The sequence below is a fragment of the Mercurialis annua genome, linkage group LG6, assembly GCF_937616625.2.
Source record: "Mercurialis annua linkage group LG6, ddMerAnnu1.2, whole genome shotgun sequence".
NCBI lineage: Eukaryota > Viridiplantae > Streptophyta > Magnoliopsida > Malpighiales > Euphorbiaceae > Mercurialis > Mercurialis annua.
The window spans coordinates 39292055-39319632 of record NC_065575.1 but is presented as its reverse complement, the minus strand read 5'-3'; the positions used below and the strand labels follow the sequence as shown (position 1 = coordinate 39319632).

Below are 27578 nucleotides of genomic sequence, written 5' to 3'. Positions count from 1 at the left end.
TAGGGTTGTATTTTTTTTTCCTTTTTTTTAACAAAACTATGTCTCGTTTAGTTTAGAATAGGCTTAATTTCTTAAAAAACCCCCACCTTGCATTTTTTTTTCGTTTATACCCTGACCTTGTAAAAACACCATTTGTACCCAATTTTGAGTTTTTATGTTTCATCTCTACCCAAAAGCATTAAATTGTACTCTTTTCATTTGAAAAAAAGTTTAAAACAATCCTTCATTTTTAACTTATATACGAATTAGATATTAATGTTATTAATAGTACAAAAATACCATCTTTTTCAAAAAATTAAAAACAATAATAATTTTTTTTAGTTTTTTTAAAAAATATTTCGATTTTTTTTTATTTTTTTCAACTTTTTTAAAAATATTTCCGACAAAAAAAATTAAAAATAATAATAATTTTTTTTTAGTTTTTTTAAAAAATATTTCGATTTTTTTTTTAATTTTTTCAACTTTTTTAAAAATATTTCCGACAAAAAAAATTAAAAATAATAATAATTTTTTTTAATTTTTTATTATTTTATCAAATTAAAAAAATTAATTAATTATTTGGATGTATTTGATTATTTTTTAAGTTTAAGGATTTATTTGTATATTTTAAAATAGAAAAAAGTATGTTTTAAACTCTTTTCCAAATGAAAAAAGTACAATTTAATGCTTTTGGGTAGAGATGAAACATAAAAACCCAAAATTGGGTACAAATGGTGTTTTTACAAGGTCAGGATATAAACGAAGAAAAAGTGCAAGGTGGGGTTTTTTTTAAGGAATTAAGCCTTTAGAATATACTAACTTACATATATTTTAGAGGAAAAAAGTCCAAAAATTATCAACTTTTATTTTTTTTTTCTTTTGATAACATTCTAATATGTTGTAATTTTTTCAATAGTATTCTATTTTCCATTTTCGACTTGTACTATAAAAAATATTAGAGGATTTTTTTTACTATAAAGATAAAAAAAATTCATAACAACTAAATATAAGAGTACTATCATATTTTTTTTCTATTTAAAAAATTCAAATAAATTTTTTATCTTTAAAAAAATTCAAATAAATTACAAGTGAGAATCTAATTTGATATATAATTAATTAAGTTTTTAAATTTTATTAGAAACCGACTCCACCAGCGCCCTCAAACGCTTTTAAATTTGTGGAGAATTTTTTTTTTTGTGATATTTATAATATTAAAGAATATTTGAAATATGTGATAATATAAAAGATTAACTTTAAATGTTATTAAAGTGAAAAAAGTCAATTTTGACCTTTCAATTTTGTCAATTTTGACCAAAAACTGATTATTTGATTTCACAAAAGTCCTGACCTTTTAATTTTGTCGATTTTGACCAAAAATAGATTATTTGATTTCACAAGAATCCTGACCTTTCAATATATGTGCATGTCACATAGACGCCACATAGGCAAATTGAAATCAAACTGAGAGTTGGCCACAATTGAAACCAAATAATCTGTTTTTGGCCAAAATCGTCAAAATTGAAAGATCGGGACTTTTGTGAAAGATTTGGCATTTTTATAACATTTGGCCATTGGAATACCATTGAAAAAAGTTTGAGTAGTTTTTGAGACGTCTTACCTTTAATTAATCTAAAAGCAAAAGGTATAAAAAAAACCTCGTAGTTTTCATAAAAGCACAAATCAGCCTTTTATTTTTTTGGGTATAATTAAGCCCTTTTTGTTTTCAAATAAAACAAATAACCCCTTTCGTCCAATATTAATTAGAAACACTCGTTAATGGATAATACTTCTCTTATAATCATATAGGAAAAGAGTTCAAAAATAATTTTAATATTTAAAATATTTACCGAAAATTTGAGGAGGTAAATGTCCTAAAAAAAATTATTTGTTAGATTTTAAGGCAACGAGGGTTTAATTGTTCAATTTTAAAAACACGAGAGCTTAATTGTGTCCTAAAAAGATAAAAAAGCTAATTTATATTTTAAATTTTTTTGTACCTTCTATCTAATCTAAATCATTCGTAGAAAAAATTGTTTAAACATGGTGCAAAAGATAAGCATGTACACTTTATTGGCTTAACCCATATAGAGGTCCTTGTACTTTACACATTTTTTCCGTAAGTCCTTATATTTCATTTTTGTATTATTTGATCCCTCTACTTACCCATTTTTGATTTTCAGGTCCTTTATGAGTTTCTTTTGGTCCTTTTGTATGTCTGGAGGAAACAAAAATTGTAAGTAGAGAGATTTGAGGAAACAAAATTGTAAGTAGAAGGACTGGAAAAAACTCACAAAGGACCTGAAAATCAAAAATAGGCAAGTAGAGGGACCAGATAATACAAAAATAAAATATAAAGACCTACGGAAAAAAAAGTGTAAAGTACATGGACCTCTACATGGATTTGGTCATTTTGTGTAAATTAGATATGAGAGGATCCTAATCCTTCTGCTCTTTATAACCTTCCAATAGACAGACAACAACTCAACACCAACAGTCTCTCTCAGTTCAACAGAACATTCCATTCCATATGTTCTCTTCCACCTAAAAAATAAAAAATTCAGCAGCCTTATTGGTTCTCCTTTAATTTCAATTGAATGCAGTGATTGGAAGAGTAAAGTTTCTATATACAATGGGCTCCAATTCGAATTCAAATTCAAATTCAACAGCATCACCTAATGGAAAGCGAAATAGAGATCCTGAAGATGAGGTGTATGTCGACAATCTCCATTCTCACAAGCGCTACTTAAGTGAGGTTTGTCCCTTTCATTAATAAGGATCTTCAAATATTTTAATTCTCCAGTTTGTTGTATTCATGTTTGTGTGAATGTTTGCAATTAGTTTCCTAATTTCCAGAATTTGTGTTTTTTTTAACTAATTTGTTATGCAGATAATGGCGTCTAGCTTGAATGGATTGACTGTTGGAGACACGCTTCCTGATAATCTTATGGATTCTCCGGCTCGGTCTGATGGCTTATTCTACACCAGGTAAAATCTTGGTTTACACACTGCAAAAATGAGCTATCTTGGTTATTGAATGTTCTTTACTCTTTTTACTTATTTGTAGATGTTTGTTGTATTAATTAATGGATGTGAAACACGCGCGGATTGAAGGATAATGACATGTTTTCTGGAAGTGTGAAAGTTTGGAGGAGTAAGTTGATTTCGAGGTGTTATACTTCTATTTTTGAGATACGGTTATAATGATTGCAGTGATTAATGAGTGGACGTAAGTGTACTTGGTTTATTAGTAACCCTCTGAGGGTATCACTGAAAGGAAAGGGAATCTGGTTATTTATTATAATGTAGAAAAACTATTTGTTTTCATCTGGATTCTCTGCTATCTTTGTCGTATAACCTTGTTTTAGTGAGTTAGCTTGCAGAACTACCTTGTACTTTAAAATAAGTTTCCTTGTAAACCTATGGAAGGATAAAAATGGAATTATGTAGCTCATTTGTGCTTCAAGTTGCAGAAAAGTTTCTGTATGAGTTGAAAATTGCATATATCAGGACTGTCCTCAAAGCTGCAGAAAAGATTTTCTATGAGTAGAAAAAGGTATAAGGCATCATTTTGGTTTGGCTGCTTTTGAAGTGATATCTAAGGGCTAGATGGTTGTGTCTGTTTTTCCAGGCATCTATTATTGCAGCTTATCATTGGTAACCTTAGGCTGGCAATTATTTCAGCTTATCATTGGTAACCTTGGGCTGGCATTGTGGAGAAATTTTACAAGAACTCACTAACTCTGCTACCTAACGGAGTCTCACCATCTAATTGGACCATGTTATAACTTCTGTATTTTTGTTCTTTGTACTGTGTCAATTCTAGCCTTCTTACAGTTTTTGGTATGCCCTAGGTAGATGTGGATTCTAAATTGGAAACAATTTGGCTGCTAGTACTTCCGGTACATTTTCTCTTGCTTGCTTGCTTGCTCCAACTCCTACTGAATATTTCTGTGGATGCATTAATTTAGAATATCAAGAAACATTCCAGGCGTTCTCATCACACTATGCCATATTAAGGGGATGCATTCTGATGTGAAATGATACCTTGATCCAATGTTTGTTCTGTATGAATTATCAAGAAAGCAGCCACCTTTTTATCTTACCTAGTCTTTCTTATTAGTATTCAGTTTCAGTTCAGCAAATCCTAGTCTTTCAACATACCATAGAGTGGAAATAATTGGTAAGTTGGAATGAGAATAAAAGCGTCTTTATTAAGTTGGGAAGCCGTAAAACTGTCTTTTGAAGTTTGTTGCACAGTATTTGGTTATGATTTTGAGCTTGTAGAGTGGAAATTCAGGTTTTATATGCTTGTCCTGGAGAAGTTTCTTAGCCTAATTTGTCCAATAGTATTAAACACCTTGTCATAATGTTCAGTTCCTCAAATTTATCATTTCAGGGATGAATTGTCCTTGCAATATTCACCAATGTCAGAAGACTCGGACGACTCCAGATTTTGCGAGACTGCCCCCATAAATGCTTGTACATCCCAACCTGACAGTCTGCCCACCAGTCCAGTTTCTCCCTATAGGTACCAAAGACCATTTGGTGGATTCCCTTCCTCACCTTCTACAAGCTCATATCCACCACATGGCTGCACAGTGACTGGTGCCACTAGCTCACAGCCTCGTCAACGAGGTTCAGATTCAGAAGGCCGGTTTCCTTCTTCACCCAGTGATATTTGCCACTCAGCTGACTTAAGGAGAGCTGCACTCATGCGGTCTGTGCAGATGAGGACACAACCTCCTGGATCGTCATCTTTTGAATCGCCGTTTGGCTCGGGGCACGAGCCTGTCTCCAGTATTGAAACTGAAGAGCGTCCATGCTCGTATTTAAAGTCATTGGTTGATGAGAGAGATTATCAGATTGAGGAACGTTCTCCAATGGGGGCTGCAGAACCTGAATTTGATGATGGAAAATCATGCAGCGTGTTGAATATGAATATAGAAAGGGATGACTCGGGGAGTTGAATGCTTCTGGAATCGGATTATGAAACCAATTCTGACCATATCTATTAAGATTTTTGTAGCATGCAGCAGTGAAACTTATCTGTTTGCCTCAAAGATTTGCCTGTTTCATTGAATTACTCAGGTTTGTGAGGCATTTCGTTTCAATTGAAGAAAGCAATGCATTGTACAACTGTACAGTCGTAACGTAAATCGCCTTGTTATTGGTGATCTTGTAAAAGTGATATATTTATGTCTTGTTTATCGACATATTAAAGATTACAAATGGAAGACAGAAATTAAAAATTGGCCTCAATTATAGTTTCAGATGTTGATTTTGCAGTTATCATTTGTCTGTTTGCTTAATGTTGTATCCTTTCGATCAGCCTTACTTTCTATTAGATTATAGATTTTGATAGAAGACGTTAAATTTAATGTCGAAAATGTGTTCTCTAGTTTGATGGTCTTATGTTATGTTCCATCGGCACATTTTAGTTTGTACCTCTGAAAAAGATAATTATTAAAATGATTAGCGGAGGCAGTAAGTTGTCTGAAGTTAAAAGTCAAAACTTGAACTTCTCGTGATAGTAAATAAGAGTACAGAGATGTAAAGTAATGCATACAAAATGACTGCACTAGCTAGTTGAGGCTCTCAAAATAATTTCTATTACAGCGCATGCGAGAAGCCTTGCTCCATGAATCGAAAAGTAAATGTTGGATAAGGCCGAGAGAGGAAAAATCTAGAGAGCTGGCTGATGAATATTCCTAAGACATGAACGGCTGAAACCAAAAGATCCGAAAGATTAAGCAAATGTTGACAGAATATTCTTCTTGAGGGTGAATTCATCTGCCTTCACCGGGCTGATTGCCTGCATCATCATGGGAGACAAAAAGAAATGATATGAATTGACGACGAGTATATTTGTTAAATAAAGTCACCACAGAGGATTCTGTAATAACTGATCTGAATTGAAGAGTTTTTGAGAACTTGTTAAAATAACTTCGTAACCAAAACCAAGAGACTTTGATTACCTTGTCAAGGATACGTTGCAGCCTCTCAATTTCTTTCTTGGCATAATCAGAACCTTTCTCCATACAGTTCTTAGCAGATTTCAAGTAAATCTTTCCATACCTGAAAACAAAGAATATATAATGGTCATGTCCTTGTTGTGCGAAGAAAAATCCAAAGACGCAGATATATAGATTGCTCTGCAAACCATATAGTTAAAAATTAAAAAACACTGAGCAGTAATAATGGCCTATGCTAATAAGTACTACCTTGCAGCAGAACCCTCTAGTTTTTCCACTTCCTCCTCTATCTTAGAAAATACTGCTTTCTTTTCATCTTGTCCAGCAGCTATAAACTCTTTTACCAATGAGTCCAAAGATTCAATGATGCCAGCCTAACAATCATAAATTTAAAAAAGAGTAAACAACAAAGTAAACAATGATAAATAGTTTAACTTCCGAGTTTAAATGTTGTACTAACTGTTGAAGTAAGTTGTCCTTTTCCATCGCGACTGGTTCCACTCTTTTCATTAATGAAAGTCACAAAGTCTTCCAAGTCTCTACCACCCTCATAATCTTCCCCATCTTTGTTGCCTTTTGGAAAGAATTTCAATGTGGGGAAGCCACTTACTCCATACCTGACATATAACAGAGAACAATAAGTTAGTTCCTTATGGAGTAGAAATGTTGCGGAACTTTTTGTTAAAAATGCTCGTGGATTATGTTTGCACTCACTTTTCACCAAAATCTTTGTATTTGTCAGCATCTAGATTGGCAATAACTACACCTTCCTCCAATTTAAAAGCTGTAGCTACCTTTTCATATGTCTGTAAAAAAGAAATAAAAGCCCGCCATTAAGTCTATGGTAAAGATAGATACACGTGATAGTAAGTTATAATAATTTGAGATGAACAAGAAGAAAAAGATTTGAAACATACAGGAGCAAGGCTTTTGCAGTGACCGCACCTGGAAGAAGCGCAACGTGAAATTAAAGGAGAACCAAGAAAATAGTTTATAATAATGGCTATGAATATTTCAAAGTGTGACCCTCATATGCAAAGATGCTTACCATGGTGCGTAAAACTCAACCAAAACGTCTTTGGATTTGTCCAACACAACCTCTTCAAAATTATCAGCTGTCAGCACCACTACATTGGATGGGACTGTAGCTATCTTAACACTGGTACCTATAAACAACACATCTGATCATGAATTTCTAATTCTCCCATCCAGAACAAAAATATCGGTGAAGAAACACCAAACTTATAAAATTATGCCTAAAATAATAATACTGAAATCAAAAACCGCTTTTGAATAAAACTATAGATGTGACTTGCTAAGATCTTAAGATGGCTTAGAGAAAACATATAATTGTGGGCAAGAAAAAACAAGAATAACATCATGAAAACACCAAACAAAAGGACCCGTTGCTTGCACAATTTAGCTGGGAACACAAATAGAAATTATAAAAATGAACATTTCTAACAATCAGAATAACAAATCTAAATTCGCAAATAACTAAACGCTCCAACTCACTGATCCAAACTATAAAGCAACAAAAAAAACTATTACCTCCTTCATTATTGACAAACTCGGTAAGGGCTTCTGCAGTGCGCGGCCCTTCATACCTGTAAGCACCAAAAAATCACTCGTCAGTCGTCACGTAAACATCCACAACAAATACAATAAACTCTTGGAAATACATAGACTTAAATCTCACTTCTTGGGTTCCAAAGATCCTTTAGGAAACCACTGAAGAGTCGGGTAACCAGAAACACCATATTTACTGCACACACTCTTATGCTCATCACAATCAACCTAAGAAACACAACATCAACAAACACGCAAATCAACGCAGTCAATAAGCAGCAAAAAAACTGTTATAATTCCTCCTCGATAACAAATTCAAAAAACTGTTATAATCTAAATAGAGTCAAATGCAAATAACAAGCTGACCTTTCCGATCAAAATAGATTTAGCCTTCTTAAAGCTCGCCCCAAGTTTCTCGTACTCAGGAGCTAGCTTTTTACAGTGTCCACACCTATCACATCACATCCAAACAAAGAATTAACTATAAAAATTTGCTTTCTATTTATTCTGCCTAGATCATAATCCTATATAGAACAGTTCAATCACGATCCGCATATATCATTAAAGAAAATTAAATTTTAAACTTAATTAGTTACTAGCTATTAATGATTCAAAAATTAATTACAAATTGATGAAAAATTAATACCAAGGTGCGTAAAACTCGACGAGAGCGCCTCTATCTTGACCGATTTCCTTCTCGAAGTTATCTTCAGTTAGAATTACGACATCGTCGGCGAAAACTGATACGGCGGCGAACAAGGCCACCGTCGCAAATGCGGCCCAGATCTGCTTGTAATTGTTCTTCTCCATTTCCGGTTTTTTTTTTTTTACTGTTGAGCTCGTTTTTTAGTTTTACTTTCTATATAAGAGAGAGATGTCAGAAGAAGTGACTGTTTCGTCGATTTGATTACGTGGCGAAAGCTGATTAGTTTCGTCCCGTTTTTTAGGTACAGTTACACGTGGACATTCGTGAGACGTGATTTTATCGCGTGGCGAGTTTTAAGTGGTTCGTTTTGGTATTATGTGGATGCTTATGAGCACTTTATATAGTTTTGGGCTGGTCCAGATACAATATGGGCTACCCAAACTAGGAACAAGCTTCATGTCAAGCACAAGCACTTGAACATAGTTAACAACATGTGTACATGACAGTTGGGTTGGGCCCTCGAGTAAGTGAGCCTGATATTAAATAGAGAAAATTACACTATATCATTCAAATTTTGTAATTTTTATGTTGGCGACTCCAAAGAAAAATTATGCAAAAATAACTCATTTTTTAAAATTCATTTTCATTGCATACCTCATTTTAATGTTATTGCTTTTATAACCCTCATTTAGAGTTACAGTTTAAAGTTAGGGGTTAGTGTTGGTTGGTTGGTGGTCGGATCGTAGGTCGGTCAATAGTCGGACCGGCGAAGGCGGTGGTGAGATTAACAGTGCAACATAGATGGTCAGTAAGACTCTGAGTTTATGGATCGCAACATCATTTTTTTGGTCACCATCTTTAGTTAATACAGAATTTTCTCGAAAAGACATCAAACTTTCCGTCGATGAATCGGCAACTATTAATCGTGCCGCCGTCGTGAAAACCATAAAAAGGAATATCAAAAGATTTTATTTTGTCACATATTTTGATTCCTTCTCCGCTCTCAATTAGCTTCATCTTGAATTATTAAAACTAAAAATTGGGTCTACTGTTAGCAACCTTCTAAGCTATTATAGGCTACTCTAGATTTGTAAGCTTTTTCCTCTCTCAAATAGCCTCATCTTTGTCTATTTTGGTTACCAGGTTTACTACTGGAAAACTTAATTTTAGCGACCAATTCAGATCTGTCGTTAAATTAAATTTTACTGACAGAGTGAACGACGAATTCGCTAAATGTATTAAATTATTTGGCAGGTATTATCCCGCCAACTTTAGCGACATAAATTGGTACATTTAGCGACGGATTTGAAGTGTCGTCGCTAAATTTAGACGAAATTTCGAATCTGTCGCTAAATCCAAATTAAAGCGAAACGATTCATTAATAAGTTAGCGACAGATTTGTTTATTTTTAACAACGGATTGTCCTTCGTTAAAAACAAACCTAATAACGCGTACCACACGTTCGTCTTCCTCCGTTCGCTTTGAAATTTATTTCTCTCAAAAACAAAAAATAGCCATTCTTCTTAACCTTCTCTGTGCTCCTCAACCTCCTTCGCCTTGGTCTCCGACCCGCTCCTTTGCTTCACAACAAACGCCTTCATCCCCCGATGCCCTCTCTCGTCTCCGACCTGCTCCTCTGTCCGCAATAGCCGCCTTCATCCATTGTGGCCGCCACATATCACTGTTGTTATTGTCCTTCTCCACATGTATGATTAGTTAATTTTTAATAATTTAAATTACAATTAAAACAGTTTATCATATTTATTTAGGATTAGAAACGATTTAGGAGTTAATATTCATTAATTTATTTTTTTGTTATTTTTTTCAGCCGCTGTCACCGCTCTCCGCCTCACTGCCACCTTTCAGCCACCAATTAGTAGATTTATTGTCTTTATTTTTATTATTAATAAATTAAGTTAGGTTAGGTTTATTTAATTTGTTAATCAGATTAATGATTATAGTTGAATTAAAGGGATTATTTTTATAATATCCTAATTTTAAATTTAATTTCACCTTTTTAGCCATGTTTTTATAATTTTTTTCTCTATTTAAATTAGAAATTTAGTTTCAAAAATATCTAATATATATCAGGGCTTTAACTCATTTTAGATATTTTTATTATCATAGTCGTCACACTATTCCCTCTCTCTCTCTCTCTCTCTACTTCTCCCTCTCTCAAATATTATCTTCCTCTTTTTTTCTTTTCTGGCCACCATGTTTCTTCCGTCTCGCCGTTCATCTCGTTGTCGCATGTCTTTCGATTATTTTTTTCGTTGTGGTCTATCATTGCATTTTTTTCAGTGGATTTATCGTCGTCACATTTCTTCCGCTGATTTTTTCGTCGCCGCATTTCTTTCGATTGATTGCTTGACGTCGTTTTTTTTATAGATTCTTAAGGTTTTTTGTGATTTTTGAGATGTTTATATACACATTACAATAGATTTATTGATCTCTTGTTAATATAATTGTTCTATTGTTAATGTAATGTTCTATTGTTCATATAATTGTTTTATTCTTCATTCTCTTGTTTGATGCTACTGAGTTCGTACATAACAAATTGATTTATGTTTTTGTGGTGTTTTTGTATTGTTTTTGCTACTGATTTCGTACGCAATGATTTGATTTGTGTTTTTGTGGTGTTTAATGGTGTATCTACACTAAAAAAACCATATAAATACACCACAAAAAACACTTTAAAAACACCATAGGAAAAATATCATAAAAATACCATAAAGCACTATAAAAAAACACCACTAGAAGATATAAAAATAAAAATATCTATAAAAGGAAGACATAAAATGTAAAAAAAATAAAAATAAAATATTTTTGAAATTAAAACTCTAAAACATGCACCTTAGGTAAAAAAAGGTATGACATGCAAATAAGTTAAAACAAAGGTGCTGAGATAATTATATTTTAAAAAAATACTCTAGGAAATTTCCTCTTAATTAAAATACTAATTTTTTATTAATTGTTAATTGAGTTAGTTTAACAGTAAATTAAATTATAATTGGGGTTAAATTAGGTTAATATGTTTAATCATATTATAATTGTTAAATTAGGGTAAATTTTAGATTATTTCGATTTTTATTTTAAATTAATTGTTAGATTAGGGTAATTTTTAGGTTAATTAAATTATCATTTAGGTTAAATTAGGATAATTTGTTTAATCAGATTAGAGTTGTTAAATTCGGTGAAATTTTAAATTAAATAGATTATAATTGTTAAATTAGTTAAATTTTAGGTTAATTAGATTTTATTTGTGAAATTAAGTATAATTGTAGGTTAATTAGATTATAAATATAAAATCAAGTTAAATTGTAGGTTATTTGGATTATAATTGTGAAATTAGGTATTTGTAGGTTAATTAGATTACAAATTTAAAATTACGTTAAATTTTATATTATTTAGATTATAATTGTTAAAGTTAGATTAATTATACTTTATGTTACAATCCGATTTCACGAGTCGAGACTGGCGCTTGGAAATTAGAGTGACTGTTCCGGAACTCGTAACAAGTCTAATTCGATACCAACCTTTTCCTTTAAAACATATCACAAATCACCACCATACATGCATACTATGGACACCAACTTTCGTGTACATTAACTTTCTAAAACGTGGCAGCATATTATCTATAAAAGCATACATACGATACTACCGTTCAAAACATCATACATCGTATTGTAAGAGCATCGGGGATGCTACTTTTTATGCTAAATTTAGCATGAAAAAGTGATAAAATACTATAAATAGCATAGCATTTTAAATTTTACTCCAATGCACAAAGTTAAAAAAAATGTTATAATTATTTAGGGAAATTCTTACCTAGTCCCGGTCCATGAATTTTCCATGAACCTATCCAATGAGGTGTTAGAAAATTTTATACAATTTTTTCTCTATTCTCATTATTTTCTTTTTTTCCTCATTTCTCTAACATCTCATTGGATAGGTTCATGAATTTTTCATGGACCGGGTCTAGGTAATAACTTGGGGCGATGACAAAAATATCTAAAATTTTAAAAATATTTACAGAAGTACCAGTAAACTTTTTTTATTTACAAAAATACGACTGATTTAAAATTAATTACAAAAGTACCAAAAAATAAAAATTAATTACAAAAGTACGATTTGTGTAATGTCGGTATAATTATGGTATAATTTTGGAATACTAAATCTATACATCAGATAATTTAAAAATAATATTTGGTTTATTATTGGTATAATTTCAGTATATTTTCGGTATATCGATTATAAATTTTTATATATTTTTTCTAGTTGATAACATGTATATTTTTTTTATATGTACTTTTCACTATAGTTGGTAATGAACTAGAGAATTTGTATATTGTTGGTATAATTTTAGTATATTGTTAGGTTAATATTTAGTATGCGATGTGGTGTAATGTTGATGTAATAATAAAATTTCAGTATATTTGATGTGTACACTTTTGGTATACTGTTGGTATAATTTTGGTATATTATTAATTTAATTTTTAGTATACGATTGGATGTAATTTTGGTAAATTTCCATTTAATATTAATAAAATCTCAGTATGTATAATGTCGGTATAATTTTGGTATAATGTTGATATAATGTTAGTTTATTAGTATACTGACATTATACCCACAGTATACACCGTATGTTTGATATTATTTTTTATTTTTTTGTACTTTTGTAAATATTATTAATATTTTTGTAAATGAAAAAAGTCAACATGTAGTTTTGTAATTATTTTCATTTTTTTTGGTAAATGGTGTAATTTTCTCTAATAACTTCCCATTTATTTATTAAGATAATTATCTCTTAATTTTATTAACTGCTAATTATTTAATAATTTTTTTAATTAAATATTTTAAACTAAAATTTATATAATACTTTTTTTAATTTAATAATGAGCTTTTCAAAAGATATAATTAAAAAAATCGATGAATTATATAAAAAGAAAATATTTAATTTTTTTATTATATTGATGTATGGTCTACTATTAAAAAATCAAATCGATGTTGTAAAATTAAATAAAAGCACAAAATTTAAAATGAAAAAAGTTAAAAAAATAAAAATAATAGGTTAAAATAATAAATGCAAAAAAATGACCGTGGTAAAATTGTAATTAATAATGAATATTTTTTTTTGGTAAAGCACCAAAAAAAGGAGCACACAGCTGCTATAGACCAAGAAAACGAGTCTTACAAAATAGAGAAATAACAGGCTAAAGCCTGAGGCAACAACCTGCCTTTAAACAAAACAGAAAGCAAGAATCAAAACCAAACTAAAGCAAGCTAAACATAACTGTTTATGGCAACACCAATCATACTAACAACAGCCTCTATCTCTTGAATCTTGTTGTTGAAGACAAAATCATTCCTGGCCTGCCAAATATGATAGACAGCAGCAGAGAAAAGAATCCTCCTACGCACAGCATTTTTGGATCTACCAGCAGCTCTTCTGCAGAAATAGACAATTTCTCTTTTCCAAGGAAGTGGACTTTTGTTAATCATCATCAGCTTAAAAGTTTCCTTCCAGATCTAAGCAGTATAAATGCAGTGAAAGAATAAGTGATCAACTGTCTCCTTATAAGAATTACAAAAACAACAAATGTCAGAAGGGATCACATTTCAGGCTTTCAGCTTGTCCTTGGTCATGAACCTATCTTTTATGGCTAACCATAAGATGAAGGCATGTCTTGGAACGTTTCCAGTAAACCAAACCAAATTGCACCAAGGAACTCTATCTAAAGCAGGATTTAACATCTTCCACATGCTACCAATAGTAAAAACTCTAGCTCTATTGCCCTTCCACTTAACAACATCATCAACATTAACCCTTATCCTGCAGTTGTTCTTAACAAAGTCCCAAGCTCTTTTAGTATCTTCATCCAAGGGATCATGCAATCTCCATTTATTTCCATTCCACACATCTCTCACTTTAGCTTTCTTAGGAACATCAGAAAGCTTAATATCCACATTAAGGAACCTTTCAGCAAGAGACACTCCATTTGGCCAAGGATCATGCCAAAAGAAAAAACTCCTACCATTGCCCACAATATAATCAAAATAAGGAGCAATTGGGGTCCTTATTTTTAACAAATTTCTCCAGCTCCAGGAGCAGTCCAAAGGCTTAGCAATGCCCCAGAAACTGGCTAACTTGAGCTTGTTTTTAATGACCCAAGTGGCCCAAAGAGTAGCTTTCATAGATAACAGATTCCACACATGCTTGGAGATAGCAGAAATATTCCTGATATACCCAGACCCCCATTTGATTTCCTGGAGCACACCTCATTCCAGTTAACCAAACTCCCCTTCTTGTCTGAATCAGACCCATGCCACAGAAATTTTCTACAGCAATCTTCAACACTCTTAATGACACTTTTAGGGAGAAGGAAAGTAGTGCACCAATACACATGCATACTGAGCAAAACAGTTTTAACAAGCTGAAGCCTTCCAGCATAAGAGAGACACTTAGAGGTCCATGAATTAATTCTTTTGGTAATTCTATCTATTAAACCAGAGCAAAGATTTTTAGACAGCTTTGTAGAGATTAAAGGGAGCCCTAAATACTTAACAGGCAGAGACCCTTCTTGGAACCCCAACAAACTAGTAATGTTCCTTCTCATAATACTCTCTACCCCATCAAAATAAACACAGCTTTTAGGCAGGTTAGGCACAAGGCCAGAGGACAGAGAGAAACTATTGAGAGACTCCTTTAAAATACTGATAGAGAGAGGATCAGCATTACAAAACATGAATAGGTCATCTGCAAAAGCTAAATGGCACAACTTCATTTTATTACAATACTTGTGAAATTTAAAACCAGAGCCAGTTTTAGTATTTATAGCAAGAGACCTGGACAGATAGTCCATACAAAGAACAAAAATCAAAGGAGAAATGGGTTCCCCTTGTCTGAGCCCCCTACTGCCAGAAAAAAACCCGGACACCTCACCATTAATCTGAACAGAATACTTAACAGTTTTGATACAGGACATGCTAATCATAATGAAATTTTTAGGAAACCTAAGGCCAATTAAGATCTCCTCAATAAAATCCCACTCTAATATGTCATAAGACTTTTGCAAGTCAATTTTCAAAGCACAGGAATTGCCCTTGTTCCTATGGTAGTTATTGACTAACTCATGAGCAAGTAAGACATTATCAGAAATACTCCTACCAGGGACAAAGCCAGATTGACTAAGATTCACAATTTTATCAAGAATCCTACTAATCCTCTTACAGATGACTTTAGAGATCACTTTATAAAGGACATTACAACAAGAGATTGGCCTATAGTCACTAACAGACAAAGGAGAATCTATTTTAGGGATAAGAGAGATGACAGTAGAATTAAGCTGACAGAGCATTTTACCTGATTTTTGAAAATCTTTAACTGCCTGAATTATGTCTCTTCCAATGATACTCCAGCTCTTTTTGAAAAAGACACTGCCATAACCATCAGGCCCAGGAGCCTTATCTTCATTAATGCCAAAAAGGCTAGCTTTGATCTCCTCATCACAAAAAGGAACTTCCAGCATATTCCTATCTTCCTCATTCAGAATATAACCAGCATTAAAGACATTAGGATCCACACTCTTCCTATTATGCATAGAAGAATTCAAGAAGGTCTTGTAGTGGTTTAGGATAACCTCTTTGATAGCCTCAGGATCACTCTCCATACCCCCCCTGAGTATTCTTAATCACAACAATTCTCTTTCTGGTCTGCCTCTGCTTAATACTTCTATGAAAGAACTTGGAGTTATGGTCTCCTAACTTAATCCAGATCATTCTGGACTTCTGCCTGAGGATGTTTTCTTTCCAACTAAGCAGCTTATGGAAGTACTTTGAGATGGCTCTTTCTTCATCTTGCAAATAAGTGTTGAAAGGGTCCTTCTGAATGCCAGTTTGCAGTTCCCCCAACATACTCCTGGCTTTAACCACTCTCATAGAGATGTCACTAAACTCATTTTTATTAAGCTGACTGAATTCTTTCTTAAGGGCTTTAAGCTTCTGATAAATCTGATAGAAGATGTAACCATTGAAATTTAGCTCCCAAACTTTCTTAACAATATCTAAAAAAGTATGGTGCTCACTCCAAACATTAAAAAACTTGAACCCCTGTCTCCTCTTACAGACTCTACTATCAAGATGAACAAGTAAGGGATTGTGATCAGAAATTCCAGCTGGCAAAGCAGAATAGAAACCTTCTGGCCAATTATCATAGAAGAGATTGTTGATGAAGCACCAATCCAACTTTCTCCAAATTATGTCCTCCCCACTCTGGTTATTGGTCTAGGTATAGGTATATCCTACTCTTTTTAATTCTAACAGATTAGCCTCATTAACCCAGGAAATAAACTCATCAGCAGCATGGCTGTCAATATCCACCCCACCAATTCTATCCATGTTAGACATAACAACATTAAAGTCTCCAAGCACTACCCAATTCTCATTAATACAAGAGCTAATCCTCAGAAGCTCATTCCACAGATCAGTTCTGTCATCAGAGTTATAGGACCCATAGACAAAGGTACACTTTAAAGAAAAAACATCACCCACAATTTTAACATGAATGTATTGATTATGCTTCTCCAGGACATCTATTTCAATGTCATTGCTATCATAAATGACCCATATTCTGCCCATACTAGAGCAATTATAATTATTGGCAACCTTCCAATTAGGTAATCTCCTGCTAATATTCTTCCAAATACTATCAAACTTAGAGGCATTCACTCTAGTCTCATTTATACCAAGCACCTTCAACTTATACTAATCAATCAAAGAGATTATCTCTGATTGTTTATTGGGATTGTTAATCCCTCTAATGTTCCAAGAACAAATCATCTATCAATGTCTAACATCATAGAGTTAAGCCTAGGACTGTTAACCATTTTTCCAGGAATATCCCCCCAATTCTTACTGGTACTACTCTTTTTCAAATTATGATTCTGGTCCTTACTAGGAATAGGCATATTACTTCTCAAAGCAGTGAAAGAGTTTGAGGTAATAGTACTGACCTTGGTTGGACTCCACTCCCTTTCCCTTTTCCATTAACCTTTGAATTAATCAACACCTCTGAAACTTCACTATCATCCTTCAACACCTCTTCTATTTCCTCAGTAGTTTTTTATGTGACCTCTTCTTTTTCTGCCATAGCTTTTTTTGTATCCTGCACAACTCTACAAGTACTTTTAGAGTGTCCCATTCTGCGGCATTTCTCACAAATCAAGGGTCTCCATTCATAGACAATCCTCTGAGAAAAGATTATCCCATTTTCATCCTGCATCTCCACAAAATCTGGAAATTGGCCAGTTGGATCCATCTCCACTAAAACCCTAGCATATCCCAATCTGGTCTTACTAATGGTGCACTGATCACAGTAAAAGGGAGTCCCACAGACACTTGCTATCTTCCTCAAAATTTCTGGAGTCCAGAACTCCCAAGGCAGGTTGGGTAGTTGGACCCATAAAGGAACTGATATAATTTCATTATAATCCATTTTCATCCTAAGGTGCCATTTCTTAAGCAACAATGGCCTCTGATCTAATTTCATTGGTTATTGAATTTTAGCACATGCTATAGTCTGTGCTAAATTTAGCACGTGATATAGCATATGCTAAATTTAGCACGTGATATAGCACTGTATTGGAGATGCATTTTAAGATTAAATGTTAAATTATGGCATTAGCACTTCATTTTAGCATTGCATTGAAGATGCTCTAATATTCTAATAATAACTTTACATCTACTATTGCAGTGTTTCTAGAAGTAAAACATTTTTCTATACAATTTATGAAAAGAGTTTTTTCTTTCTTCATCTTCTTAAGGGTGGGAGAAGATAATTTTTCCGGTTAACCGAAAAATCATCTTTCTCTCCGTCCATAGCACTATTATTTATAGATCTATCTTTTTTATTTCAATAAATTTTATTTAAGGTGTTTGTTTGTTTGGATTTTAGTTTGATTGGATAAATTTTTAAGGTCTTTCGCATCCGAAGCTTTATCGCTCAAGATTCTTTACCTTTTCTCGAAGTCTTAAATACGCGTTCTTGTAAATCTAAGATTTGGAAGATGTTCTTTGATGTTGTGTTTCGTTTCTTATTAGATCTAATTTTTAGTTTCATGTTGAAGATGAGACTTGGAGAACTTGAAGTTTCAAGGATAGAGCGGTTTCAAAATTGTATTTCAATATTTGAACCATGAATGCATTGGGTGACCCATTTGATGGTTTGAAAAGCCCTTATCGATGACTGTATGTACAGTTGTATTTACAGCACTCATCATTATCTTAGAACAGTTGTTTCAATTTGTTGAAGAACCGTTCATTTATGTGATTTTCGTTATTATTAATGAAAATTTTAACCTTTGTAAAAAAAACATCTTTCGAGGATGAGAGATCCGGAAGGTTCTTCAAAAATTACAGCATTTCTGAAAAATGTTAAATTCCACAAGAGCAATTTTAAACTGAGTGAGATAAACACCATTACTGGTAAATATTACTGAAAACATAAAACAATGCTATAAAATTTAATGCGTATGCATACCAAACATAGAGTCTGCACGAAAACTTAGTCCTCGACTCATAACTACTTCTTCGATTCACATTAACGATTCAGACCGGGAACGTAAACCACTATAGTCGCATATGACCAGGGTGTTCAACCACTATCATCTGATTATCACTTATTCAAGAGTTAACTATTGGTTTAAAAACCACTGCTATTAACTGTTCAGACCGGGGATAGTCAACCACTGACATTATTTTTGACTCGGGATATATCAAACTCCGCCATCTACTTATGACTCATTCTCATTACCATTTAACTCATTCCTTTACAATTAATCAACTTATTTAAATTGATATTACTAGTGTACACATAGTTTTATTGTCGCTCAATAGGTAAGTACTTTACGATTAACCCCTCAATTTTATAAAACTTACAAATCAACCCCTAAATTTTTTGATTTAGACAAACACATCCAAATTGATTGGAAATTACACCAAACATACAACCAATCTTTTTAAGCCTACCCATCAAATCAATTTCAAGATCAACCATCCAACACTTTGACATTCAATCCAATTTTTCATTAATTTATCCATATTTATTTCAATTGATTATCAATTCATCAAGATCAATCATAATTAACTTTGAAAATTAACTCTAGCTCATGGATTTTTTTTTATTTGCAAATATACTGAAACAGAGCAATAACAAAAAAAGTTTTATAAAACTGTTATCACATGAGTACAGTGGTAACAACATTTTTATGGTTGTTTTATCCTAGGGACGCCACAGTTGTCACTCAACTTTGCACCATCAAATTATGCAGCGAAACGTTTTTTAAAAAAGCGACTTAGTCCGCGACTCAGCCTCTTCGGAATCCGGCTTATCAAACAGCAATAGTAACAACACGTGCTTTTTGGTGTTGAATTTGATGACTACTGTTGGAATGTGTCTAATGATTTTAATCAAATCAATATCTAATGATTAAATTTTTGATGCCAGTTATTGGAGATGGCATTATGGAGAGACTAAATCTAGATGTGATGGTGTTTTTTTCTTTTTTATATGTTTCTTTTTCCCTTCTAAACTTCTTCAATCTTCAAGGTTGGATGCTCGTCTAAAAGCAAAGACTATTTGAAACCATGTGCATTGTTTGTAGGAAAATAAATGTAATAGCAGTGCTTATAAGCAGATTTTTTGTCAAAAAGATAAAGATAGACGATCCAAATTTCAAAGATAAATTATTACACAAATAATATTAGAAAAGGTCAAATTCTGTGGTGATAATGATGATAGACAGGAAATGGAGGTTGGTTTTTGTGGTATGAAGATAGTATTTTGTGCCCGCTCCTCATCAGGTGGCCCATATTTCTTTTTGGTTATTTGGTAGAAATAACTTAATTAAATCAAATATCTCATAATTTTAAGTCAAAATATGGTTAGCGGAAATTAACAAAAGTTAGTTAAATAATTAATTTTAACTTAAAAATTAAATTTTTTAATTGAATCCGCTTGCTATAGAGGAATGGGTTGAACTCACGCCATCTGAGAAATGCAACATGAATATTATCAACCGAATCAACACTCATTTACATTAAATATCTTATGATAGACATGGACAATAACCATACATTCATTTGATTGCAGCTGAGTTATAAATCTTTCTAAAGAAAAATTTTAATCTTAAACTCCGTCATAATTTACATAAATAAATCGTAGTTTATAATTAATTTTTTTGTTTTTTAATGATTAGAGAGGGGAGTGCGTTTGTGAGAAAATTTAAAAGCAAATTACTCTAAATCCCCTCACGTTTGTCATAATTCACAGTTTGATACCCTTTGTTTGAAAATCAAACGATTTGGTACCTCAATTTTGATTTTGTAAACTACAAGGCTCTTCTGTTAAATATAGGTACCAAATCGTTCACGGAATGAAAATGAGGTATCAAATCGTTAAAATAATTAAATATGAGGTATCAAATCGTTTACATAATTGAAACTGAGGTATCAAATCGTTTGAAAGTAAATATCAAATTATTAATGAAACTAACAGAATGGCCTTATAGTTTTAAAAAATCAAAACTGAGATATCAAATCGTTTGATTTTCAGATAAAAAATACCAAACTGTGAATTATGACAAATGTGAGGGGACTTAAAATAATTTGTTCAAAATTTAAACTCACGACTTTAATAATTTGTTATCCAGCACTTACACTATTTGAGCTACAACTGTTATGGTAATTATTTTTTTTTGTATAGTTTGTCTCTTTTGAACAAAGATCATATATATCAGAGGCGACGGTTTTGGTCATTTGTGGATTGGGTTGTTCCTCAACTTCTGCATGGTGATTGAAGCGATAGTGTGCAACCATGGATGAGAAACAAATGATCTTGATGGAGTTGATTTTATTTAATTTTTGTATTTTGCTAATAATAAATTGGTTGATTTATTTACAGGTTATTTTGTTATTTTCTCTTTGATAAAAAATTTATGCAGTAGAGTTGATTCCATTCAATAAAATTTTAAATATTTTAATGCTCGTTAAAAATTGTTGAGATTGACTTTTTGAGGAAACAAAGTGGCTAGGCTAACACAAATTTTTATCCTTAAAATAAAAAATTTAGACTTTTTAAAAAAATTATGTATTTTTATCCATTAAATAATTTGTATTTCTAATGTGGTGGCTAACATAAATGTAAAGGTGAAATTAATCTTAAAATATAAAGATGAGACTTTTTTTGGGTGCTTTAATAAAATTGGCTTATAATTAATTTTTGATGCTAAATTAAGGGGGTAAACACGGATGCATGTCTAATAGGGTTTTCGAGAAGAAAAAAAAATCACCAACATATATAGGATAATATTATAAATTTTGAATAATCCATGAATTTCATGAAAATTTATCATTTGGTGAAAATAAATAGTATGAGAATCCATGGTTTGTGACAATCCATCATCCTTTAAAATCCATCGTTTAATTGCCACCTCTTAATCATTTTTAATGAATGGTGGATTATATTACATATAAAATCACCACCTTTATACAAATTCTAAAAAATAACACGACCTTCAAAACATGTTAATTCAGGGCATCACCTTTTATTTATTTTTTCAAAAACAATATGGACACGTTTTTTGAGAAAATTTTACTAATTTGGACCAATGGGAGTGCCACGTGTCATGCCACGTCAGTAAAAATGCCACTAAAAATGTACCCATGTTGTTTTTGAAAATAAATAAAAGGTAGTGTTCTTAATTGCCACGTTTTAAAAGTCGTGTTATTTTTACAATTTCGTGTAAAGATGGTGATTTTATATATAATTCACCCTACAATTTAAATATCCTAAATTTATCCTTATAAATTCAAGAATTTTATAATTAATCCAACCATAAAATTTATAAATTTATTGATTTTTTGTTTCATGAATTTAAAATCAATCGATTTAATAAATTTTATGGATTTCAAAACCCTTGAATCCAAACGGTGCCTAAAACTAAAATTGCTAATGTATTTCAATAAATTATGTGTGAAATTCAATTACAAACTCTAAAATAAAAACTTACAAATTATCCTTTTTTTAAAATATGCATTTTTCATATAATAATTATGTAATTTTAAAATATCTATTTATTTAAATTTAGGCCAAATGTTGTAAAAAGGCCAAACCTTTCACAAAAGTTTCACAAAAGTCCTAACCTTTCAATTTTGTCGATTTTGGCCAAAAACTGATTATTTGGTTTCACAAAAGTCCTGACCTTTCAATTTTGTCGATTTTGGCCAAAAATGGATTATTTGGTTAAAGTCCCTACCTTTCAATATTTGGCATGCCACATAAGCGCCACATAGGCGTCACATAGGCAAATTGAAATCAAATTGAGAGTTGGCCACAATTAAAACCAAATAATTTATTTTTAGCCAAAATCGACAAAATTAAAAGGTCAGGACTTTTATGAAACTTTTATAAAAAGTTTGGCCTTTTTACAACATTTGGCCTTATTTATGTATAATTTTATATTTTAATATAGGCCTAATTACTTAAAAAAGTCCCACCTTGTAACATTTTTTTATTTTATACCCTCACCTAGAAAATAGTTCATTTTTACCCTTTTTTTAATTTTTCGTTTTCATCTCTACCTAAAATTTAAATTTTAACAATTAAATTAACTAAAGGCTGAAAACATTACAAATGATTAATAATATTAATGATTAATTAGAATATAAGTTAAATATAAAGGATCATTTTGAGTATTTTTTCAAATAAAAAGATGTCAAATTAGCTCTTTAGGGTAGAGACGAATATGAAAAATTAAAAAAAGGGTACAAATGAACTTTTTCGTAGATCAGGGTATAAACGAAAAAATATTACAAGGTGGGTTTTTTTTTAAGTAATTAGACCTTTAATATATGTATTATACTATTTCATTTAGTCATGTTAAAATATTATAAAAACAAAAATTTATTTATATTTAACTTTAATAATTTATTAATTTTGGTTATTTTATTCGGAATTATTTAGAACATAACGAATTATCAAATATTGATCAATTATTATTTAACAACCCATATTTAAAAAAATGTATTTGATAATATAAATAACAATTTAAATATTAATATTTTTATATGTAAAAAATAACAATTTAAATACAACTTGAGAATAATTGTAAAAATTATTTTATTATTTCAATATTATTTAACTAAAAATATTTTATTATTTCAACATTATTCAGCTAAAAATTTATAGTTTAAATATTTGAGAAAATCACAAAAATACAACAAAAATAGCTCAACATTTCACACAGTGTCACCTAGCTCCAATATTTATCATTCCTACCATAAAAATAAAAAAATTTACAACAAACATCATTCCATTAAATAGGTGACACATGGAAAGCATAACACCATCTTAATAAAAAAGAATAACAACAACTAGCACATGTGATTTCCGTGTCAGAGCGCGTCAGCACGCGTCAGCACGTCAGAGCGCGTCAGCGCGTCAGCACCTATAGCAAGCAAGCATCAACAAATTATAGACACAGTTTTGTAATATCATATGATACATCTCCGATACATCTCTGAGACATCATTGATACATTTCCCAAAAAAAAAATTGATAGTAATTTATTAATTTTAAAAAAATATATGTTGATTATTTATAGTATTTTATTATTTCTGTATATTTACAAATATAAAAAATCCACAAATTATTCAAAGTAATATTTACAAAAATTAAAAAGCTAGTTTAATTAATTACAATAAATAATTGTGTATGAATGATGTATCAAACAAATATATTAGTGATACATACCGAATACGGGTCCGATACATGAATAATATATTTTTCATGTATAAATTATGTATCAGAGATTTATCAAATATGTACTAAAAATAATTTTATTAATTATTTATCGAATATATTGTTCATACATACCGAACACGGGTCTAATGCATGAATAATAATTTTCTCATGTATAAATTATGTATCGAATATGTATTAAATATATATTAAAATAAATATGTAATACATGTAATAAAATATTTGATACGTCGCAAAATGTATCAAATATGTATAAAAAATAAGTGTAATAAAACTGTATCTATCATGTATCTATTTAAATATATATATCGTGTATAAATTTAGTAAAAATATATTTATCATGTATCTATTTAAATATATTTAAAAATATATCTATCGTGTATAAACTATGTATCAACGATGTATCTATTAAGTACATTTAAAAAATATATCTATCATGTGTAATATTTTTTTATAAATACCACGTATAAATTATGTATCGAAAATGTATCACGTATGTATCCAAGATGCATTAAATATATATCAGACATTTATCAAATATTTATCGAATATTTTGCACTTATACTCGTCTTTCTCATTTCTTCTACCTTGGGACTTTCAGTCAAATCATGAAAACAAACCGATCAAATATTTATAAAGCAATAAATATAATAATACTAATTATAAGTTTTTTTAAATTTAAAAATGAACCAATTGAATTAGTCAATTAATTCAATTAATGTATCAAATATGTATCTATCATGTATAAATTGTGTATCAGAGATGTATTAAAAATATATTTGAATTACAATTAAATATAGTCGATTAGAATTAAATAAAATATGTATCAGAGATGTATCCATTTTTTAAAATATAATAACAAACGGATCTATTTAGTCGGTTGATTTAATTAAATCGATAAAAAAATAAAAAAAAATGTCTAAACGATATAAATTATATATCAGAGATGTATCAAATATGTATCGGAGATGTATCGAATATGTATCCAAATATGTATCAAAAATATTTACTAGCAAATTAAGGGTTATTTTTGCAATAGTTGTAAAATAATAAGAATAACCATTCTCATATTCACTAGCAAAGTAAGGATTATTTTCAATAAAAATATTAATTATTAACTAAAATATACCAACTCTAAATATTATGAATATGCACCAAACAACAAATATGTATCGGATATATATATATATATATATATATATATATATATATATATATATATATTTAAAATATGTAACATAAGTAATAAAATTATAAAATTAATTTGATAATAGTCTATTTAAATATCTCGAACTTAATAATATTTTTAAAATTTTATATAAAATAAACAATTTTAATATGTTATATTTATAAATATAAAAATAAATTAATGATTTAATTTTTTTAAAAAATATTTAATATAAATATTTAACATTTAAATAAATATTTATATAAATATATATTTAATAAACAATATATGGGGACCTTTGGAAAAAAAAGTCCCCTTTTATATATTAAGAGGTGCACCATGCACCTGTTTTCCAAACAATTGTGATGACAGGTGCATGGTGCACCTGTTGCACGCTCAGCACGTGATGTTAATAAGAAAAGATGGTGGTGGATGAAATAAAACACTCATAGTTGATAACAAAGTAAACAAATTTAATAAAGTTGTATTGTGTGAAAAGTGAAGCCTTTTTTCTTATTCTAAATATTTTGTGTATATATAGACCCTACTGTATAAAATGCCGATTTGTTCCATGAAAATGACATCAAAAACAAAGTCAAGTTGCACTCAATTCTATCACTTGAGTAATCCAATACTTTTTTCGCTATTATCGAAATGATTTTTTTACATTATTGTTTCTCAGATAATTGACTCCCACCTTTGACAAACTCGCAAACTAATATATATTGCGATTTGTCCTTTAGTATCAAAATTTTGGCTCTATCGTTGATGAGATGTAACTGGTTTATCCGCTTTTGTATGTAACCCATAGTTTTTTTTTATATAATTATATGTAAAACCATAGTTAGAGTATATATAGATTGCAGAAACATAAACATTTTAAATTTAAGAATAAAAATTCATGCAAACCAAGTTGCAGGAGGTCCTACAACCCTCTAACATGTCAGTCATTAATAGGCTGCTCCTATAAAATCAGCTAGATCAAATTTAAGATAAAATTGCATCTTTATTCCCATAGTTTATTATAAATTACTGTTTAGTTATTTAAACTATTATTTTTTACATATAAAAATAAGCATCTTTTCTAATAAAAAAGAGTCAGTTTAGTTTTTTAAGATGTAATTGGAAATAAAAGGTGTGAATTTGGGTGCTATAGACAAAATTGCAACGTTAGGATGCAAGTGAAAAGGGGCTAAAAAAGTTGGAGGTTTTTTTGGTGATTAAGCCTTTTAATTTTAATCAATCACTCAATCTTTTAAAAATATACTAAACGTTTTGTAATATTTTCAATTTTAACCAAATCTAACATTTTTTTTATTTAAAAAATATTAATCAAAATTAGAATATAAATTATAAAATGTCTATAATTAAAAAAATAAAAAAAATTAGTGTTTTGATGAAAAAAATAAGTAATTGGCTAAAATTACATATCGACAAAAGTAAACCTTAAATTCTTCATAGAAATTACAAAAAGTATAATACAACAACAACTACTTGTCATTAGTGTTGTTCAAAGAACCAAAAACGTCAGACAAAAAAAGTTGAAATTTCAAATACTACTTTAGAGGGGGTGAATAAGGTTATTTTAAGAAATTAAAAATGAATTAGTAACTCACAAAATGATTTTTTAAACCTAATCACAAACCTACAAACACCAATGATAAATCAAATATTGATTATTAACAATAAAGAAAAATCAATCAATTAATGATGCACAATCATTAAAAAGGAGAATAAAATTGAATGCTTGTAGTTGTTGTTCTTAGAGTGTCTAACCACATAAATATAGTGGTTGAGAGATATTTATAACCCTAACAACTCTCCTCTAAGTCTTCCAAGTTGTAATGCTCCGATTATTTAAAATAAATAATATCGTGCCACGTGTTATAATTTTTGATAAAAGTGGATTTAATATAATAATGTAGAAAATTTGGAATAATTTCCATTAAACAGAATTGTCGGGATTAAGAGATAATCGAGAAAAATTAATATAAAATAAAATATAAATTCCGAGTTGATAATTATCTCACCAAAGTCCGCGAAATATTTTGTAATATCAATAGTAGATGTTTCGAGTCAATCGGGACTGTTTAAAATTTGGACGCAGATAAGTTTTTGGCTAAATTGTAATTTTGAAAAGTTTAAAGACCAAAGCGTAAATTAGCCAATTAAGCCTCGAGAGTAGCAATTAGAAGATTATTGACGGAAAATAATAATTTTGGGCTATTATTATTTATTTGGATATAAATAATACGTATATAATTGAGTTAAAACGGATAATTAACCGTTTGGTTAAAATAGAAAGTTTGAAAGAGAAATAGTTAAAACAAAAGAAGTGAGGGATCAAAAGAGTCAATTAGCCAAACATATAAATATAATTTCATATGAATTTAAGTATCAGATGGAAGAATCCAGAAACAAGAGAGA

General features: G+C 30.5%; 2 protein-coding genes across 2 annotated transcripts; one reads left to right on the top strand and one right to left on the bottom strand.

The window, feature by feature from the left end:
• The first annotated feature begins 2433 nt into the window (after nt 1–2433).
• LOC126686696 (uncharacterized) lies at nt 2434–5238 on the top strand. The gene is made up of 3 exons (XM_050380883.2): nt 2434–2731; nt 2867–2964; nt 4376–5238. The coding sequence occupies exons 1-3, from the start codon at nt 2609–2611 to the stop codon at nt 4944–4946; spliced, it is 792 nt and encodes a 263-aa protein (XP_050236840.1). The 5' UTR covers nt 2434–2608; the 3' UTR covers nt 4947–5238.
• A 230-nt stretch (nt 5239–5468) lies between these two features.
• Nucleotides 5469–8361, bottom strand: LOC126686695 (protein disulfide-isomerase like 2-1). Its single transcript, XM_050380881.2, has 11 exons — nt 8167–8361; nt 7887–7971; nt 7651–7748; nt 7503–7558; nt 7000–7117; nt 6869–6896; nt 6666–6757; nt 6412–6568; nt 6201–6325; nt 5955–6054; nt 5469–5791 (listed from the first exon to the last, which is right to left on the bottom strand). Exons 1-11 carry the CDS (start codon nt 8328–8330, stop codon nt 5726–5728), a joined length of 1089 nt encoding a protein of 362 aa, XP_050236838.1. The 5' UTR covers nt 8331–8361; the 3' UTR covers nt 5469–5725.
• Between the last annotated feature and the right edge of the window lie 19217 nt (nt 8362–27578).

Excerpts from the sequence above, each read along its gene's own strand:
- LOC126686695 (XM_050380881.2), bottom strand. The coding sequence starts at position 8,330 with ATGGAGAAGAACAATTACAAGCAGATCTGGGCCGCATTTGCGACGGTG. Across the intron at positions 6,055-6,200 it reads CTAGAGGGTTCTGCTGCAAG|GTATGGAAAGATTTACTTGA; the intron begins GTAGTACTTATT and ends CTTTGTTTTCAG. Across the intron at positions 5,792-5,954 it reads TGCAACGTATCCTTGACAAG|GCAATCAGCCCGGTGAAGGC; the intron begins GTAATCAAAGTC and ends ATGATGATGCAG.
- LOC126686696 (XM_050380883.2), top strand. The coding sequence starts at position 2,609 with ATGGGCTCCAATTCGAATTCAAATTCAAATTCAACAGCATCACCTAAT. Across the intron at positions 2,732-2,866 it reads ACAAGCGCTACTTAAGTGAG|ATAATGGCGTCTAGCTTGAA; the intron begins GTTTGTCCCTTT and ends TTTGTTATGCAG. Across the intron at positions 2,965-4,375 it reads GATGGCTTATTCTACACCAG|GGATGAATTGTCCTTGCAAT; the intron begins GTAAAATCTTGG and ends TTATCATTTCAG.